General features: G+C 45.2%; 1 protein-coding gene across 2 annotated transcripts in view; it reads right to left on the bottom strand.

The window, feature by feature from the left end:
- The window catches only part of DOCK4 (dedicator of cytokinesis 4), an 803,151-nt gene that overhangs the window by 451,385 nt on the left and 334,814 nt on the right, over positions 1-16,952 (bottom strand). For both annotated transcript variants that reach the window (XM_063927278.1, XM_063927279.1), the window contains exon 9: positions 3,604-3,685. In XM_063927278.1, the coding sequence (XP_063783348.1) occupies positions 3,604-3,685 (82 nt within the window). The remainder of the gene's footprint in view (positions 1-3,603; positions 3,686-16,952) is intronic.

Here is a 16,952-nt window from a genome sequence, read left to right as displayed (position 1 = left end):
GTTTTCCCAGGATTTTTCAAACAAAGTTTAGCTCCTTGGAAGCCGGAAAGGTAAGCTAGGATTTCTTACTTTCTGTAAAATAATATTCCTCCACCTGTTCAGGTACGTTCTCAGTAATGTGTAAAACATCCCTAATGGCTTCAATCATTATTTGCACCCTTTTAGCAAGGGATGCATCCCCCCCATCCCTATTGTTAGGGTTTCCTGCCCTGTGCTGCCACGTCGTCATGGCAACCGGGAGACAAGTGCTAGCGGAGTAACCTGAGCGCAGCTGATACTCCGGTTCGGGTCTTTTGCTGTGCAGTGGTTACAGGCTCTGTGCACGGCAGGGGATCCGGTGCTGGTTTTTGTGCCCACAGTCTGTGAGGTCTGAGTGGGGCGTGGACAGCACCTGCTTTATAAGGCCTCTTCTCAGGTTAAGCAGATGCTGCTGAATCTTTGTTGGTTAGTCAGTTCCTGAAAGTTAGCCAGTACTGTGTAGCTTTGTATTTGTTGTTGCTTACTGCAAATAGGCCTGGGGATTTGGTACTACACTCTGCCAATCCAGACCTAGCAGTAAGACTGGAGTCAGTCGTTTAGCTTGCTGGGGTTCTTTTACTACTCTGTGAACTTAGCAAGTTTGCGGCTGTATTCTAAGACTTGCCTGCCTAAATCCTGTCTCACTGTGCAAGGTGTCAGGTGTCAGTTTAGTGGCAGTAAGCTGAACCTGTGCACTGCAAGTGAGAATTAGGATTGTGGAGACTCTCCTTGTGTCTATCATTCCATCTCTGACCAAGGAGTTTACTGCCACACCCGTTGGTAACCCTTTAGGGTTTTGCTGTTGCCCTTAGCAACAGCATTTCGGGTTCTCTACGTATTAAAACACATCTTGCTTTTCCCATCTGAGCATTACTAATACTAGGGAGACACCCAGTTCCTTAGCCTCTGGGCTTCCCTGTTCACTTTGTGTGTATTTTGTTACCCTATCACCTTCTGTGTCTGTCTGTGAGTTCATTTGCTTTGCATACCTATCCGTTCAGACACCAGTACATTCCTGCAGGCATTGGTGTGCATAACAGTTCAAACACCAGTACATTCCTGCAGGCACTGGAGTGCATAACAGTTCTGACACCAGTACATTCCTGCAGGCACTGGTGTGCATAACACCTATCACCGTCCCCTGTATCAGAGTCGGCATCAGTGTCAGCTTGCATTATCTGGGCAAGTGTATGCTTTTGTGGGTATGTAGGTGGGGTTTTTGATGAAGTAGTGGGGGCCAAATATTGCAACCCCTCCACAGATTTGATCAAAAACTGCGTCTCTTTCTCTGTATGTGATGTCCTTGAAGAAATTTGGGATATCATTCCCTTTAAAGCATCCACCCATGGGGGTTCGGATTCCGAAGGCTGAGACAGTATATTGCAGTCCTGAGTACATGGAATAGACTCCTCAGGAGAAGATAAACACTCTGCAGCACAGGACACAGAGTCCTTAGACATGGTAATGGGGGATACACACACACACACACACACACACACACACACACACACACAGGAAAATGTTAGATACAGTTTCCCCCAGAGTACCTTCAGAGAGTCACAGAGTCTAAGGAGCCAGCCACCCAGTGCCCCTGTGGACAGTTATTATGATAAAAGCCCGGCGCTGACTAACCAACCTTAATAGGTTAATTAGTACTAACAATACACTCCCCCCCCCTGTCTGCGTTCCCACACTTTTGCCGCCATACCCGCCGGCGACCCGCTATCCAGTGCTGTAGTCACTACTCTTCTATCTTCTGGCTCTGTTAGGGGGTGGCGGCTGTGCTGCGGGAGTGAGCGGTCACCTCGTGGGCTTGCGATCATCACCCTCAGGAGCTCAGTGTCCTGTCAGCGGAGATAGAGAACCATTAACTTCAAGAGTTGGTTCCTACTCCCACCCTAAGTCCCACGAAGCAGGAAGGCTGTTGCCAGCAGCCTTCCTGTAACCTAATGCTCTAATAAAACAAAAAACTAAGAAAACTCCTAAGAGCTCCCCTAGCTGTGACCGGCTCCTCCGTGTACATTTTCTAAACTGAGTCTGGTAGGAGGGGCATAGAGGGAGGAGCCAGCCCACACTATTAATCTCTTAAAGTGCCCATGGCTCCTAGTGGACCCTTCTACACCCCATGGTACTAATGTGGACCCCAGCATCCTCTAGGACAGCCGTGGCCAACCTGTGGCTCTTGAGCCGCATGCGGCTCTTTCTATATTCAAATGTGGCTCCCGACACTCAGTCACCTTATCACAACAGATCCTGGAAACCGGTGCACTCCAACCAGACACACAGCAGCACTACATCAACTGAAAACTGAGGGAGCCAGATACTGGGCTGTGTAGTGACATATGAGGGGGGGCTGGAGTGACACAAGGGGGAGCTGGCTGGAGTGACACAGAAGGATCCTGGTAGGAGAGACATAATGGGGGAGCTGGCTGGAGTGACACAGAAGGATCCTGGTAGGAGAGACATAATGGGGGAGCTGGCTGGAGTGACACAGAAGGATCCTGGTAGGAGAGACATAATGGGGGAGCTGGCTGGAGTGACACCAGACCTCCCAACATGACCCTCTCCAGGAGGGACACAATGCTCTGCTTTTGGATTTTTCTCTTCATGTAAGATTGCCGGCACTTGTTTTGAACAGGTTAGTGGATAAGAAAGGTGTTTCAGCACAGGTGATGGCAATCATAAATTAAGAGGGAAGTCCAGAACCAGAGCATTCTGTCCCTCCTGGAGAGGGTCATGTTGGGTGGTATGTGACACAGGAGGGTGCTGGCAGGAGTAACACATGAGGGTGCTGGCTGGAGTGACACAGGAGGGTGCTGGCTGGCTGGAGTGACACAGGAGGGTGCTGACTGGCTGGAGTGACACAGGAGGGTACTGGCTGGCTGGAGTGACACAGGAGGGTACTGGCTGGAGTGACACAGGAGGGTGCTGGCTGGAGTGACACATGGAGGAGCTGAAGTGTTTTACGTGAATATGGCTTTTTCAATGTATTTTATGTGGATCTGGATTTTTTAATTATTTTATGTGGAAGGGTCTTTTTCAATGTATTTTATGTTGATTCTGGCTTTAAAATGTATTTTGTGTGTATCTGGCATTTTCATTGTATTTTATACCAGGGTTGTGGCCTAGCAGGCACAAGGTCACACCCCATTTTTGCACACGCGCCTTCGGCTTGATGTCGGCTCTTTGACATACCTAACAAGATTTGTTGGCTCTTTGTCTCTGACTGGTTGGCCACCCCTGCTCTAGGACGTAAGAGAAAAAGCAGGCATGGTTACTGAGAAGTATGTGTGAAGTTGTTAAGGGGCATAAAGGAGGAGTATGCAATTCTTACAGTTGGAAAGGAGAAGAGCTTTGTTTTGGCCATACTGAGTATTAGGCTGTGTTAAGATATCCAAAAATGAGCGCTCAACTGGCCCTAATAAGATGATTTATGGCCATGAAACTAGCTAAAGAAGCACATGTGTCTGACACTGGAGGCAACAGAATACTTCGCTTCTACAACAATGTCATATATGTTTTATGTGAACTGGCTAGAATGTACTACCACACATCAGTGCATCATACTGTAGATGTAATACTTACAACAAAGAGAGAACTGTATCTTTCAGTCTTCTCTGGAGATTTTGGCAAACCGTTTCTGTTCAGTCTTACAAAGAACCTTTCACTAAAATAAAAAAAAACATTTTACATATAATTACAGTACAGGTGTACATTATATCAATTCAGAAGCAATTGATGTACACTTACATTATATTGGTATAAAAATGCATGAATGCCATGAGTAATAAAATCATATTTTATTATACTTGTGAGGTATATTTTGGTTATTGAATTCCCACCAAAATAATTAAAACCAGGCACCCAATTTCCCTTATGTTTTAACAAATTGCTTGGCGTGGTCGCATCTGTAAGGCTGGGATTTCCCTGAAATGATACGAACAGTCAGAAATACCCACTATGCAACAGCTGGAAGATAGTCTTCCAGCCGTCACCAATCTCTGAGGGTCCTCTTGGCCCCTCTGTACCCTCGGATCCTCTCCCAACTCTGTTCCAATCACTGTGGCCAGTGATCGGGCAGCCTGCAGCATACTCCACCAAGCAGCTGCAGGGACATCCAGAGCTGACTGCCACCCACTGTGAATGTCCCAGTGGCTGCAGAGAGGAGCAGCATCTGGGGAAAGCCAGTGCTGCTCCCACTGTGTATAACTGACCACTGCACTGCATTAGAAGCAATATATATGCATAGCAGCGCCTCTTTCCCTCAGCTAACATAGATTATCAATAATTGATCAATTTTTATTACACATATACTGTGTGTGTGTATATATATATATATTAGCCACCAGCAGTGCCGCAACTACAGACCCTCTATGCTACTTTATAGTGGAGGCACCCGGCGCAGTAATGTATATTCTAATAGGAGAGCCGGTCACAACGGGATATATATATATAACATAGAACCAGTGGAGAGCAAAGGTCAGAATTGTGGCGAGCGCAGTGAGCCCGCGAGGGGACTCGCTGTGCTTGCTGCCGGTATTATGGCTGGAAGGGATGCCTCTGTTGGGATCCTGACAGCAGGCATCCCGTCAGCCGGGATACCGTATCCAACCCCATGGCAGAACCCAGCCATTGTTGACTTAACCCTCAATGTTTTCTAATGATTGTTTAAAACCATCATCCATCGATGGTACAGCAGTCGATGGCCATTACTACAGTATACCATGCAAATTGCTATTTTTATGGTATACTGTGTTTACAACAAAAAAAAAATTGTGTTAGATACATTTAAATAGAAGTTCTTGACCTAATTAAATCATAAGAAAAAATGAATTATAATTTCTGAGTGTTTTTTGGAAAAAAATATTAGCCAGTTAAGTGGTTAACAAGTTCTCTATTCACCAAAACATATGTGAATACAGTTTAAGAATATCCTTCTTTTTTTATTCCAATGCTCCTTGAAGTGCATACTGTAGTGCCGAGGCTATTTTGTCTCTGTGCTTGCTTACCCCATCATTGTTTTAGATGACTTGTAGATAATTCTTGGTGGTTTGCCTAACTATTCCGCTTCTTCCATAAATTACCAGTTTTGGAACAGTGTCTGTTCCAGAAAAAAAATCACAGTCCCATATTATCTAAATTTGTTTAGAATGGATGTGACTATGACACTCTGCCAATAATATTATAAAATCTTTTACATTTTATAATAAATACCTGGTTGGTACTTTTGAATCATTTTGAGGGGTACATTTACTAATCAGTGATAAGAGCGGAGAAGTGAGCCAGTGGAGAAGTTTCCCCATCAACCAATCAGCAGCTCTGTATAATTTGATAGTATGCAAATTATAGATGTTACTTCAGTGCTGATTGGTTGCCATGGGCACTTCTCCACTAGGTCACTTCTCCGCTCTTATCACTGCTTAGTAAATGTACCCCTTAATGTGGTATGTGTACTGCAGTTAGTGATGGCTGCACTTTACACCAGCTCTATGTCCTACCTACCACTCTCTTTATAACGGACTGTAATAGGCTTTAGTTACACGTAACATAGCAAAACTAATGACTACTTATGTAATCAATTATTACCTGTTTTTATTTGCAGTTAAGAAAACAACTCCATCTTCTTTTCAACAAATATACCATGGTTATGGCATAATAGGTCAACAGCATCAAGGTAGACACGCACAATGTTGGCATATGAAAAAAGTCCACACGTGAAAAGGATGACATGAGTTTTTCATGTTGTTTTTTGGGGACAAATTTTAGCTTGCAGCATATGGAACACCAATTAGTGTACTGCTTCACTCGTCATGCTTTTAACACGGTGCCTCACTCCGCTAACATTGATATCTGAACAGGTGACCTTTCCCAGTTGTAGTCCAAGTGGATGGTAAAGTATGAAAAAGTAGATTTATCTTTTTTTAAATAAAAAAAACCAACAACCCCGTGGCGATCATATCAAGCATTGAAGCAAGTGGTGAATAATATTTCTATTGTTTTAAATGTGGTCACTTGAAGAGCGCTTTCATTTTGTGCATTCAAACTTCTTTACTGTATCATTCTGAGTATTTATGGGATATATACTCTTATGCACTTCTTTTAGCAGCACTTCTGGTATTATCTGTGCACCTATCTAAGGAAATTCTGACTATTGTGATGGGACGTAGTTATGTGACCGGCGCTCAGTAGACCACCGGTCACAATATCTCTACCTACATCCCGACAGTTGGCATGACGACTAGCAGGGACTATTCCCACTCGTGGGTGTCCACGACACCCATAGAGTGGGAATAGAACCTGTGGCGAGCCCGCAAGGGGCTTGTTGCGCTCGCCCCCCCCTCCCCCCCCGCCGACATACCGTTGGTATGGTCCCGCATACCCAACCAATTGTGACCATTTGAACCTGTCCACATTTTCAGGGCCGTCTTTTCGTATGGGCTCAATGGGCACTTGCCCAAGGGCCCCAGAAGTATAACGGGCCTAGGCTGACAGTTGAGGGTCCCCTCTTTCCAGGGGTACCAGATTTTTGAAAATCAGCCAAGGGAAACCAGAGATATTTGATGTCAAAGCAGTGGTCCCAATACAAACTTGTTAATTGCTTTTCCCAGCCAGATATCAAAGGCTCTGTCTGACTTAGAGATTTTCTGAGGGTATACTCTAAAAGCTGGGACTCTCCCCTTTCAGTGGACACCGGCAGTTTGTCTCTATTATGCCCAGAATCAGAGATATCAGCCTTAAGCAACTGGTCCCTGCTCCAGCTCCGCACACTTAATATGAAGTTTTATGTTTTTGTCGGTGGATTGCTCTGGCTCCTGAACTCTGATCCCCAGGTTCCCAGAACCTCCTGAAAGGTGGGACTCTCTAGTTTTTTTTTTTTTATCCCATTCAAAGCTACGAAATCTAAACTAGGAATTTGAGATATCTGCAGTCAAGCAAGCTGCACTCCCACCAGAAAATGATGAATATTAAGCCCACTCCACTATCCACCCCTCCCCTACGTATTAAACACCCCCTACCACCCTGGTAGTCATGTACCAGGGCCCCTTCATTCAGCCCAATTCCCCCTTCTACAGTTTAGTGTTCTCCCTCCCGCCCCATCTTTGCAGTAAAGGAGTAATTAGTAGAAATTACTTCTCCAGGTCCTACATGCTGAGCGGAAGATAGAACACCCCTTACTGCCAGCGGGACATCAAAGCTGCTGCTGATAGCACCTCCCACCCCTACCACTGGAGGATGGGTAGGGGCCCCAGTGCATTGCTGTGCCCAGGGGCCTACACTACTGTTAAGACGGCCCTGCACATTTTGACCATGTCGACCATATGCATGTAGACCATGTCTACCTATCATTCGGATACCATAAAAATATAAAATGTCAAGGATGTAAATATTTTTTGTCTTTTGTTTTTTTATAGCTATTTTCGATATTTGATTACATTAGTGATAATATGAACAGAAGTAATACGTTATACAACACCGTAAGAAAATACTGTCATTACACAGATACTCAAGAGAAGAGCCTGCTCAAAGTGAAAAATACTTGTACTTGTAATCGTATATAAATCTTCTGAATTCTTACATAACAGATAAGATATACTGTTTGAACTGCAAAAATGAACAATTCTGATACAACTTAAGCAATGCATAATTTCCCTTTTGTACAAAAAAAGCAGATTACGTTTACTACCTCTACAGTAATTCAAGAAGAAGAAAAAAAAACATTAAAACAGAATCACAAAATGGTAGACTTAGCATTGTAAACTCTCCTTCTGTGAGGTACACTGGGTTCTACAGAGAAAGCATCAGGTGTAGAGTGGATCTTGATCCAGAGAGGCACCAACAGGCTAAAGTTTTAGGCTGTCCCAGGATGCATTGTGGGGCCTCCTCTATAACCACGCCTCCAGGCACTCTGGGCTCAGTTTCATTAACCAGTCCAATGTAGGAGCAGGTAAGAGAGAAGGCAGATGTTAGTCACATAGAACCACATTCCCACGAAAGGAGAAGGAACCAGCGGCTAATGCCATACAAACCCATAAAAGCTAGGTGCGTTGGTGGGCGCAATGTGGAACCCAGTGTACCTCACAGAAAGAGAATTACCAATGGTAAGTCTACCATAACTCTCCTTTTCTGCAGCGGGGTACACTGTGTTCCACAGGGAAAACATTGGGTGTTGTCCTAAAGCAGTTCCTCAAGGAAGGGGACGCGCCTTAGCAGTTAGAAGAACCCGGCGTCCAAAGGAAGCATCCTGGGAGGCAGAAGTATCAAAGTCATAGAACCCGATGAATGTGTTCACAGAGGACCACGTAGCCGCCTTGCATAATTGTTCTGTAGACACGACACGGCGGGCCGCCCAAGAAGGTCCAACAGACCGAGTAGAATGGGCTTTAATAGCAGCAGGAGCTGGGAGTCCAGCCTGCGCATAAGCTTGTGCAATCACCATTCTAATCCATCTGGCCAAGGTTTGCTTATTCGCAGGCCAGCCAGGTTTGTGGAAACCAAATAGTACAAACAGAGTATCTGACCTCCTGATAGAAGCAGTTCTCTCCACATAAATACGGAGAGGCCTTACCACATCCAAAGACCGCTCTTTGGGGGGAAAAGTGAAAAGAGATAAAGGCTGGAACCAGAATCTCTTGTTTAAGGTGGAAAGATGGCACCACTTTAGGTAAGTAACCTGGGCGAGTTCTCAAAACAGCCCGGTCACGATGGAAGATCAGAAAGGGTGGACGACAGGACAAAGCGCCTAAGTCAGACACCCTTCTAGCTGAGGCAATAGCCAGTAGAAACAGGGCCTTGGCTGTGAGCCATTTAAGGTTCACTGACTCAAGAGGTTCAAATGGAGTCTCTTGCAGGGCATTCAGGACAATAGACAGATCCCATGGAGCCACAGGAGGGACATAGGGAGGATGAATCCATAACAAACCCTGAGTGAATGTATGAACGTCAGGTATAGATGCAATTTTTCTCTGAAACCACACCGACAAGGCAGATATGTGAACCTTGAGGGAGGCCAGACGAAGACACAAGTCCAGGCCTTGTTGCAGGAAAGCCAGGATTCTGGATGTTATTGAATTGGTACGCATCATAGTTCTTTTCAGCACACCAGGTGAAGTAAGAATTCCAAACTCTGTAATAAATTTGGACAGATGCCTGTTTGCGGGCTTTCAGCATAGTTTGGATGACCACCTCAGAGAATCCTTTGGCCCTCAGGAGTGAAGCTTCAAGAGCCACGCTGCAAAAGCCAGTCTGGCCAGGTCTGGGTAGAGACAAGGGCCCTGTACGAGGAGGTCTGGTTGTTGAGGAAGTAGAAGAGGATGCTCTGTCGATAGACCCTGCAGGTCTGAGAACCAATGCCTTCTGGGCCACGCCGGAGCAACTAGAAGTAGTATTCCTCCTTCTTGATTGAGCTTCCACAAGACCCTGGGCAGGGGTGACACTGGAGGGAACACGTAAGGCAGCCGAAAGTTCCATGGAATGGCTAGTGCGTCCACGAATGCTGATTGAGGATCCCTGGTACTTGATCCAAAGACCGGAACTTTGTGATTTTTGTGACGCCATCAGGTCTACATCTGGTAGGCCCCATATGTCCACTAGGAGTTAAAAGACTTCTGGATGAAGACTCAACTCTTCGGCATGCACGTCCTGACGACTGAAGTCCGCTTTCCAGTTTAGAATGCCCAGAATGAACACTGTCAATATTGCTGGCAGATGGCGTTCCACCCAACGGAGGATTTTTGACACTTCCATCATGGCCATGCGACTTCGAGTGCCACCTTGATGATTTATGTATGCCACCGTGGTGGCATTGTCTGACCTTACTTGAATAGGCCTTTTCTGTATTAGAGGCAGGGCAAGAGTTAAAGCATTGAACACCGTCCGCAACTCCATAATGTTTATCGGAAGGAGTGATTATTTCCGGGTTCAAAGACCCTGGAAAGAGTGTTGCGCTAACACCGCACCCCATCCCCATAGACTGGCATCTGTTGTCAACAGGACCCAAACGGGGATCCAGAAGGGACATCCCCTGGTCAGTTGCTGGTCCTGTTGCCACCAGGTCAGCGACAGACAAACCTCTGGAGTCAAAGCGATCATGTGAGACCTGATCTGATTAGGTAGGCCGTCCCACTTGGTAAGGATTGACCTCTGTAGAGGACGGGAATAAAATTGAGCATACTCCACTATGTCGAATGTCGACACCATTAGGCCAAGTACTTGCATCACCGAGTGTATCGACACACTGTTGCAGGAAAGGAAGTATCTTGTCTTGCAGTTTCAGGACTTTCTCTGGAGTGAAGAACAGACGTTGGGGTATATTTACTAAAAGGGGAGTTCTATTTAAGATGGGATGTTGCCCATAGCAACCAATCAGATTCCAGGTATTAACTTCTAGAAGGTGCTATATAAATGAGAAGTAAAATCTGATTGGTTGCTATGGGCAACATCCCATCTTAAATAGAACTCCCATCTTAGTAAATTTACCCCTTTGACTGTGTGTGTCCAGGAGTGCTCCCAGGTGCACCATGCTCTGAACTGGGACCAGCAAGGATTTCTTCCAATTGATGAGCCACCCGTGGGCTTGCAGGAAGCTTACCGTCAGTTGTAGATGACTAATGAGGAAATCGTGGGAGTTTGCCAGGATCAGCAAGTCATCCAGATACGGCTGGATCCTGACTCCCTGGCGACGGAGATGTGCAGTCATTACGGCCATAACCTTGGTGAAGATCCGAGGAGCCGTAGCCAGTCCAAATGGCAGAGCCTGGAACTGATAGTGTAAATTGCCAATAGCAAACCGCAGATACTGCTCATGGGACTTGCCAACAAGAATATGCAGGTATCCATCCTGTATATACAGGGATACCATGAAGTCTTCGGGTTCCTTCGCCAGTACAATTGAGCGCAGAGTTTCCATATGGAACTTGGACACTCTCACAAACTTGTTTAGTGATTTTAGGTTGAGAATAGGCCAAAAGGACACATTGGGTTTCGGGACTAGAAACAGGGTCGAGTAGTAACCACTGCCTCTGCACTACCACTCCTGTATCCAGGAGAGAACTCACCACTTGCTGCAGAGCTTGCGCCTTTAACGGATCCGATGAAATAATTGTGGCGCAAAACTGGCGAGGAGGACGTCTCTTGAACGAGACTGCGTACCCCTAAGAGACAACTTCTCGCACTCATGAGTCTGAAGTGGTCTTTAACCAGACCTGGGTGAACTGCAGAAGTCAGCCTACCACCCTGGAGTCCCCCAGGGGGAGGTCCGCCCCGTTATGCGGCAGGCTTGTCTTGTTTAGAAGCAGGTTGACAGGCTGCCCAGGACTGCTTTGTTTTGGGCTTAGTGGTTTTGGAAGTACGAGCTTATCTCGGGTATGCCTGACCTTTTGCTTTCACTTGAGGCCGAAAGGAACAAAAAGTGGTACCATTGCCTTCTGTGCAGAAGGATTAGTATTTGGGAGGAACACAGTCTTAGCCGCCGCATGTTCAGACACAATTTTATTAAGGTCTTCTCCAAATAAACTGTCCCCTTTAAAAGGGAGTACCTCCAAGGTCTTTTTGGAGTCCAGGTCCACCTTCCATGACCTCAACCACAGAATACTGCGAGGCAGGACAGACGTAGTTGACGCCTTGGCTGGCAACACACCCGCCTCAGAGGACGCCTCCTGTATGTAACAGGCAGCGGTGGTAATGTGAGACAGGTACTGTCTGGCATTGTCAGATATATCCTCAGGCAGCTCCTTCTCTAATGCCTGAACCCATGCTTCGATACCTTTAGCAGCCCAAGAGGCAGCAATAGTGGGTCTATGTACAGCACCTGTAAGGGAATAATTAGATTTCAGGCATGCCTCCACATGCTTATCTGTCGGTTCTTTTAGTAAAGTGACAGTAGTGACAGGCAGAGTGGATGACACCACTAGGCGGGTGACATGAGAATCCATCGGCTGTGAATTTCCACACTTATTACACAACTCTGCAGGGAGAGGACAGCGAGCCAAGGCCCGTTTAGAGAGAGGGAACTTTCTCCCTGGATTAGCCCAGGGTTCCTGCCTGATGTCTGCCAAATGGTCAGAATGGGGCAATAGATTTTTAACCACCTTCTGCCGTTTAAACATGTCAGTTGTGTTAGTGACAGTAGTGTATTTCTCATCAGTGATTTGTAGGATTTTCGTAATAATAATAATTTTATTTATATAGTGCTCTTTCTCAAATAGGACTCAAGGCGCTTAACAGATACATAGCATAATACAGTACAGAAAATAATGGTATACAGAACAGCTTATACTGGCAGGCTTTGTAGTTTGGTACTCCTTTGATGGTACTGTGGAGATTCCAGCCCGGATGTTGGATATTTTATCTGCAAAGAAGTTTGCAAACTCGTTGCATCTTGCCTGGGAGAGGGTTTCATCAGTCTGCAAGCATGCTGGCTTGCAAAGCATCTCAACTGTGCAGAAAAGTTGAGCTGGCCTATTGTTTGCTGCCATGATATCATTTGACAGGAACTGTGATTTCTTACGGGTGATTGTCAATTGCTATTCTTCGTTATGCTATATTAGTTTTATTTTGTCATCCACTAGGTTAGTCTTCCTCCATCGTCTTTCCAGTCTACACCCCCTTTTCTTGAGTTCACTTACATTGTTGTCAAACCAGGGAGCTCGACATTGTGGTTTACGAGGTCTTATATGCACAGGGGCGATAATATTAATTGCAGACATAACATCCCTATTATAATAACGGACTTGGGAACAGGGATCTTCACAGGCACCCAGTATAGCAGAGAGCAGATTTGCTGCAAGAGCCTGGGGAGTCATACCCCTCCTTGAACGATACCTGGTCAACTCCACGGGCAGAGATCTTATTTGAGGGGTTGCAACTGAGAACCAAAGGGAGTGGTGGTCTGACCAGATGACTGGGTTTATTTTTAGGTCAGTGATTTCTAATCCAATCTGAAAGACAAGATCAAGAGTATGACCACTTTTATGTGTGGCAGAAGGACTGACCTGTGTGAAGCCCAGACCATTCATTGGGCATAAGAGATCTTGTCCAAGGTGTGAAAGCTCATCATCCACCAATGCATTGAAATCCCTGAGGATGAGCCATCTTTGATGTTCCAGAACCAGGCCAGCAACAGTGTCTGCAATTTCTTGTAGAAATATCTTTCCATCTCCAGGGAGCCGGTAAATGAGAAGTACTCTGAAACCTAATCCTGTCGAACTCCTGGCAGAAATGCACTCAAATGAGCGAGTAATTTCAATAGGGTGGACCCTAAGTTTAAGTTTTTTTTTTAAGCAGATAGCCACCCCGCCGCCCCTGCGGTCCAGTGTAGGGTTGTGGATGACAGCATAATTTGTTGGGACTGCTGCCTCCAATATAGGTGCTGCATTTTCATCTAGCCAGGTCTCTGTAATACAGGCTAGATCTGTAGATTCAATAAGGTCAGCAATTGTTGCAGTCTTGTTTCTTATAGATCTGGCATTACAAAGGACTGACCTGATTGGGCATACCAGAGGGCCTTAAGTGCAGGAGCTCTGGGTATGGGGGTCACAAAGCGAGAGTTGACAGTTCTGTTCTTCCAAGCACAGGGCCATCTTTTGGGTATCACTTCTATTTGATTGTTCTTTGAATCTGGGGGTGAGCAGCTAGGCAAAAGACTTAGGTGGTTACCGGGGAAAATAAATTTCCAGCCTGCTCGCTTCCCAAAAATGCGCCTGTGTTTTCTTTTTAAAATGCCAAAAGATTGGAGAATAGAAGCCTGTGATGGTGTAATAGGAACTGCGGAACGTTGTGGGCGGAGTGAAAGAATGAAGTTGGACGTATACATTGGGTCATCAATGACAGATTACTATAAGTATGAGCTGCATATGATAATGACAGAGGGAGAGAAAGCAGTTTTGTTTTTTGTGGTCCCCCCCCAGTTCGGTATGTGATCCAGAAATTATAATGGGTTTATGAACAGAGTTGTTGCTATAACCTATTGCTGCTCTTTGAGCCAATGGGTATATTAGCAAGTGATAAATAAAATAACTTTGCTTTTTCTGTTGCTGATTTAGTCAATTATTCCAGGACAGGGCAGGCTTGTGGAAAGGTGTTAGAATTCAATTTCTATTGTGTAGGTGTGAAAAGTCTCAGTGTGGGAGGCCTTTGAAGTAGATTTCTTGTGGGTGTAGTGATAACGTGTCCTGGAGAATGGATCCTGCAATCTGCAATGAACAGTGAGCCTTCAGCAATTCAGAGCCTGAATATACTCATATTAGTTGATTAATGCAAGAAGTCAGTTATTTGTTGCTCAGAGAGCAAAAGTGGATGATGTCTAAGTGAGGGGCTGGAAGGACCCAAAGATAGGTTGTAGTCCACAGTACCTTATCTGGGATGTCCAATGCAGAGTACAGTAGCTGCCAAACTGAAGGACTTCTCAGTGGAGGTATGCAGAGGATTCAATCCAATGTGTATCTCAGCACAGGAATGCAATCCACTGGTTTTGATGAGATGTACGCATAGAGAAGTACAAGTTAAAGGTAAGTCCTTGGATATTTATGATATTCATAGGTCAATTCTGGTGAATTTAAGCTGTTTTATGGAGATGATCAGGAGCATGCAAAAGGTGAGGCAGCCATTTTGGGCGCCAGCAGTACAGACCACTAGATAGCAACCACTAGAGCAGAAACATCGATTTGTAATTCAGAGCCCTCGTCAGATACACCAGATTCAGTGTCTGACAGGACAGTACCCACCTCTTCAGATTAAACATCTGAGAGATTTGTGGATTGAGAAGAGCAAGCAGCCTGTTTAGATGACCCAGAGACACGGGTGTGACATGGGGTAGATTTTTGTCTAACTAAAGTTTGAGTTAACTGTTGTAACTGATTAGACAAATTGTCCGTTCAAGGCGGATTAACCATAGGGACAATTTAAGACTGTAATGACACAGGTGGTCCCATAGGGGGCGTTAGGCATTCCACCAGAGTACCTAGTAGGTTTGAGAACGCAGCCCATGTTGGCTCCTGATTGGTTACAGGAACTGCGGAATGACTAGGGGGTGTATGGCACGCAGTACACAGACCATCATGCACAGCTTCCCCTACTGGTAAATCCTTGGCGCCTGCTCTGCAGGATGCAGGAGCGTCCACAGATTTACTACCCTTTCTGTTAGACATTGTACACAAATGCAACACAGAGCAAATTAGTACGATGAAGCCAGACAGAGTGTAAACCTGCGAATAAATCCGTTAGAGTCCCCAGTACACAACACCTGCAAATAAATCCGGTATTATGTGACTGAGTACTCAGTAGATTACAAGTAATAGGTAAATACTGTGACGCACTATATAAATTACCCTGACGCACCTAGGCCCTCATTCCGAGTTGTTCGCTCGCAAGCTGCTTTTAGCAGCTTTGCACACGCTAAGCCGCCGCCTACTGGGAGTGAATCTTAGCTTATCAAAATCGCGAACGAAAGATTCGCAATATTGCGTAAAGACTTCTCTGTGCAGTTTCTGAATAGAGAAGTCTTTACGCAATATTGCGAATCTTTCGTTCGCGATTTTGATAAGCTAAGATTCACTCCCAGTAGGCGGCGGCTTAGCGTGTGCAAAGCTGCTAAAAGCAGCTTGCGAGCGAACAAGAGACTTACTCGAGACTTACTCTACCAGTGCGATCAGTTCAGTGCTTGTCGTTCCTTATTTGACGTCACAAACACACCCAGCGTTCGCCCAGACACTCCTCCGTTTCTCCAGCCACTACCGCGTTTTTCCCAGAAACTGTAGCGTTTTTTCAAACACTCCCATAAAACGGCCAGTTTCCGCCCAGAAACACCCACTTCCTGTCAATCACATTACGAACACCAGAACGAAGAAAAAACCTCGTAATGCCGTGAGTAAAATACATAACTGCATAGCAAATTTACTTGGCGCAGTTGCAGTGCGAACAATGCGCATGCGCAGTTAGCGGAAAATCGCTGCGATGCGAAGAAAATTACCGAGCGACCAACTCGGAATGACCACCCTAGTCCCTTAGGGCACAGAATATAGTAATAGATCTCTGGGAAACACTGAAAGTGAAATCTTACAGCAGAGAAAGGCACACAGTCACAATAGCGATGCAGATAATTATTAGTATGACAATAAAACTGCACCGGACTAGTAAATGTATATGTATATGTAGGGTCGAATCCGTTACGGTCTCTTATCTAGTTCATTAATACACCCTACAGAATATACACCTATAAGGGTGAGGGTGTTCTTTAAAGGCTTGAACAGAAAACCTATTGACTGTATCTGGATGTTTTTCTTTTAAGAATGTTTATATGAATGTATGGAACCTTTTATCTGTAAAAAAAATGTTCATATGAATTTATGGAATTCTATATGTTTTTTAATAAAAACAAATTGGTATCATATCTAATTTAGGCCATTCTGGCCGTCTTTTTGTTCGGGTGTGTTCTCTGGTGTGAGGGTATACTTGCAGGTGATACCAGTTATAAGAATCCACACCGTGGAAGAACAGCTACTGGAAATACTAAAATCTGAGTGTTTTAAAGTTATACCAAGCGCAATTGGTTATTGTTTTTGTTTATGTTATTCTTTGAAAGTTCACTAACAGGGACTTTCTCCATATTGCTGCTGGTGGGTTGAGCGCGGGGTGGAAGACATTTTTTTGTATTTATTTATATATATATATATATATATATATGTCTTAGAGGAAGAGGCCACGGATCTTCTGTGAGCATTTCCTGCAGATCCGGATACCAGGTCCTTCGTGGCCAATCCGGAACAATGAGTATTGATCTCACTCCTCTTTTTCTTATTATTCTCAATACCTTGGGTATGAGAGGAAATACATAGACCGACTGGAACACCCACGGTGTCACTAGGGCGTCCACAGCTACCGCCTGAGGATCTTTTGACCTGGCGCAATACCTTTGTAGCTTTTTGTTGAGACGGGACACC

The sequence above is a fragment of the Pseudophryne corroboree genome, chromosome 6, assembly GCF_028390025.1.
Source record: "Pseudophryne corroboree isolate aPseCor3 chromosome 6, aPseCor3.hap2, whole genome shotgun sequence".
Classification (NCBI taxonomy): Eukaryota; Metazoa; Chordata; class Amphibia; order Anura; family Myobatrachidae; genus Pseudophryne; species Pseudophryne corroboree.
The sequence above is the reverse complement of the archived record's forward strand: the minus strand, read 5'-3'. Positions and strand labels throughout refer to the sequence as shown.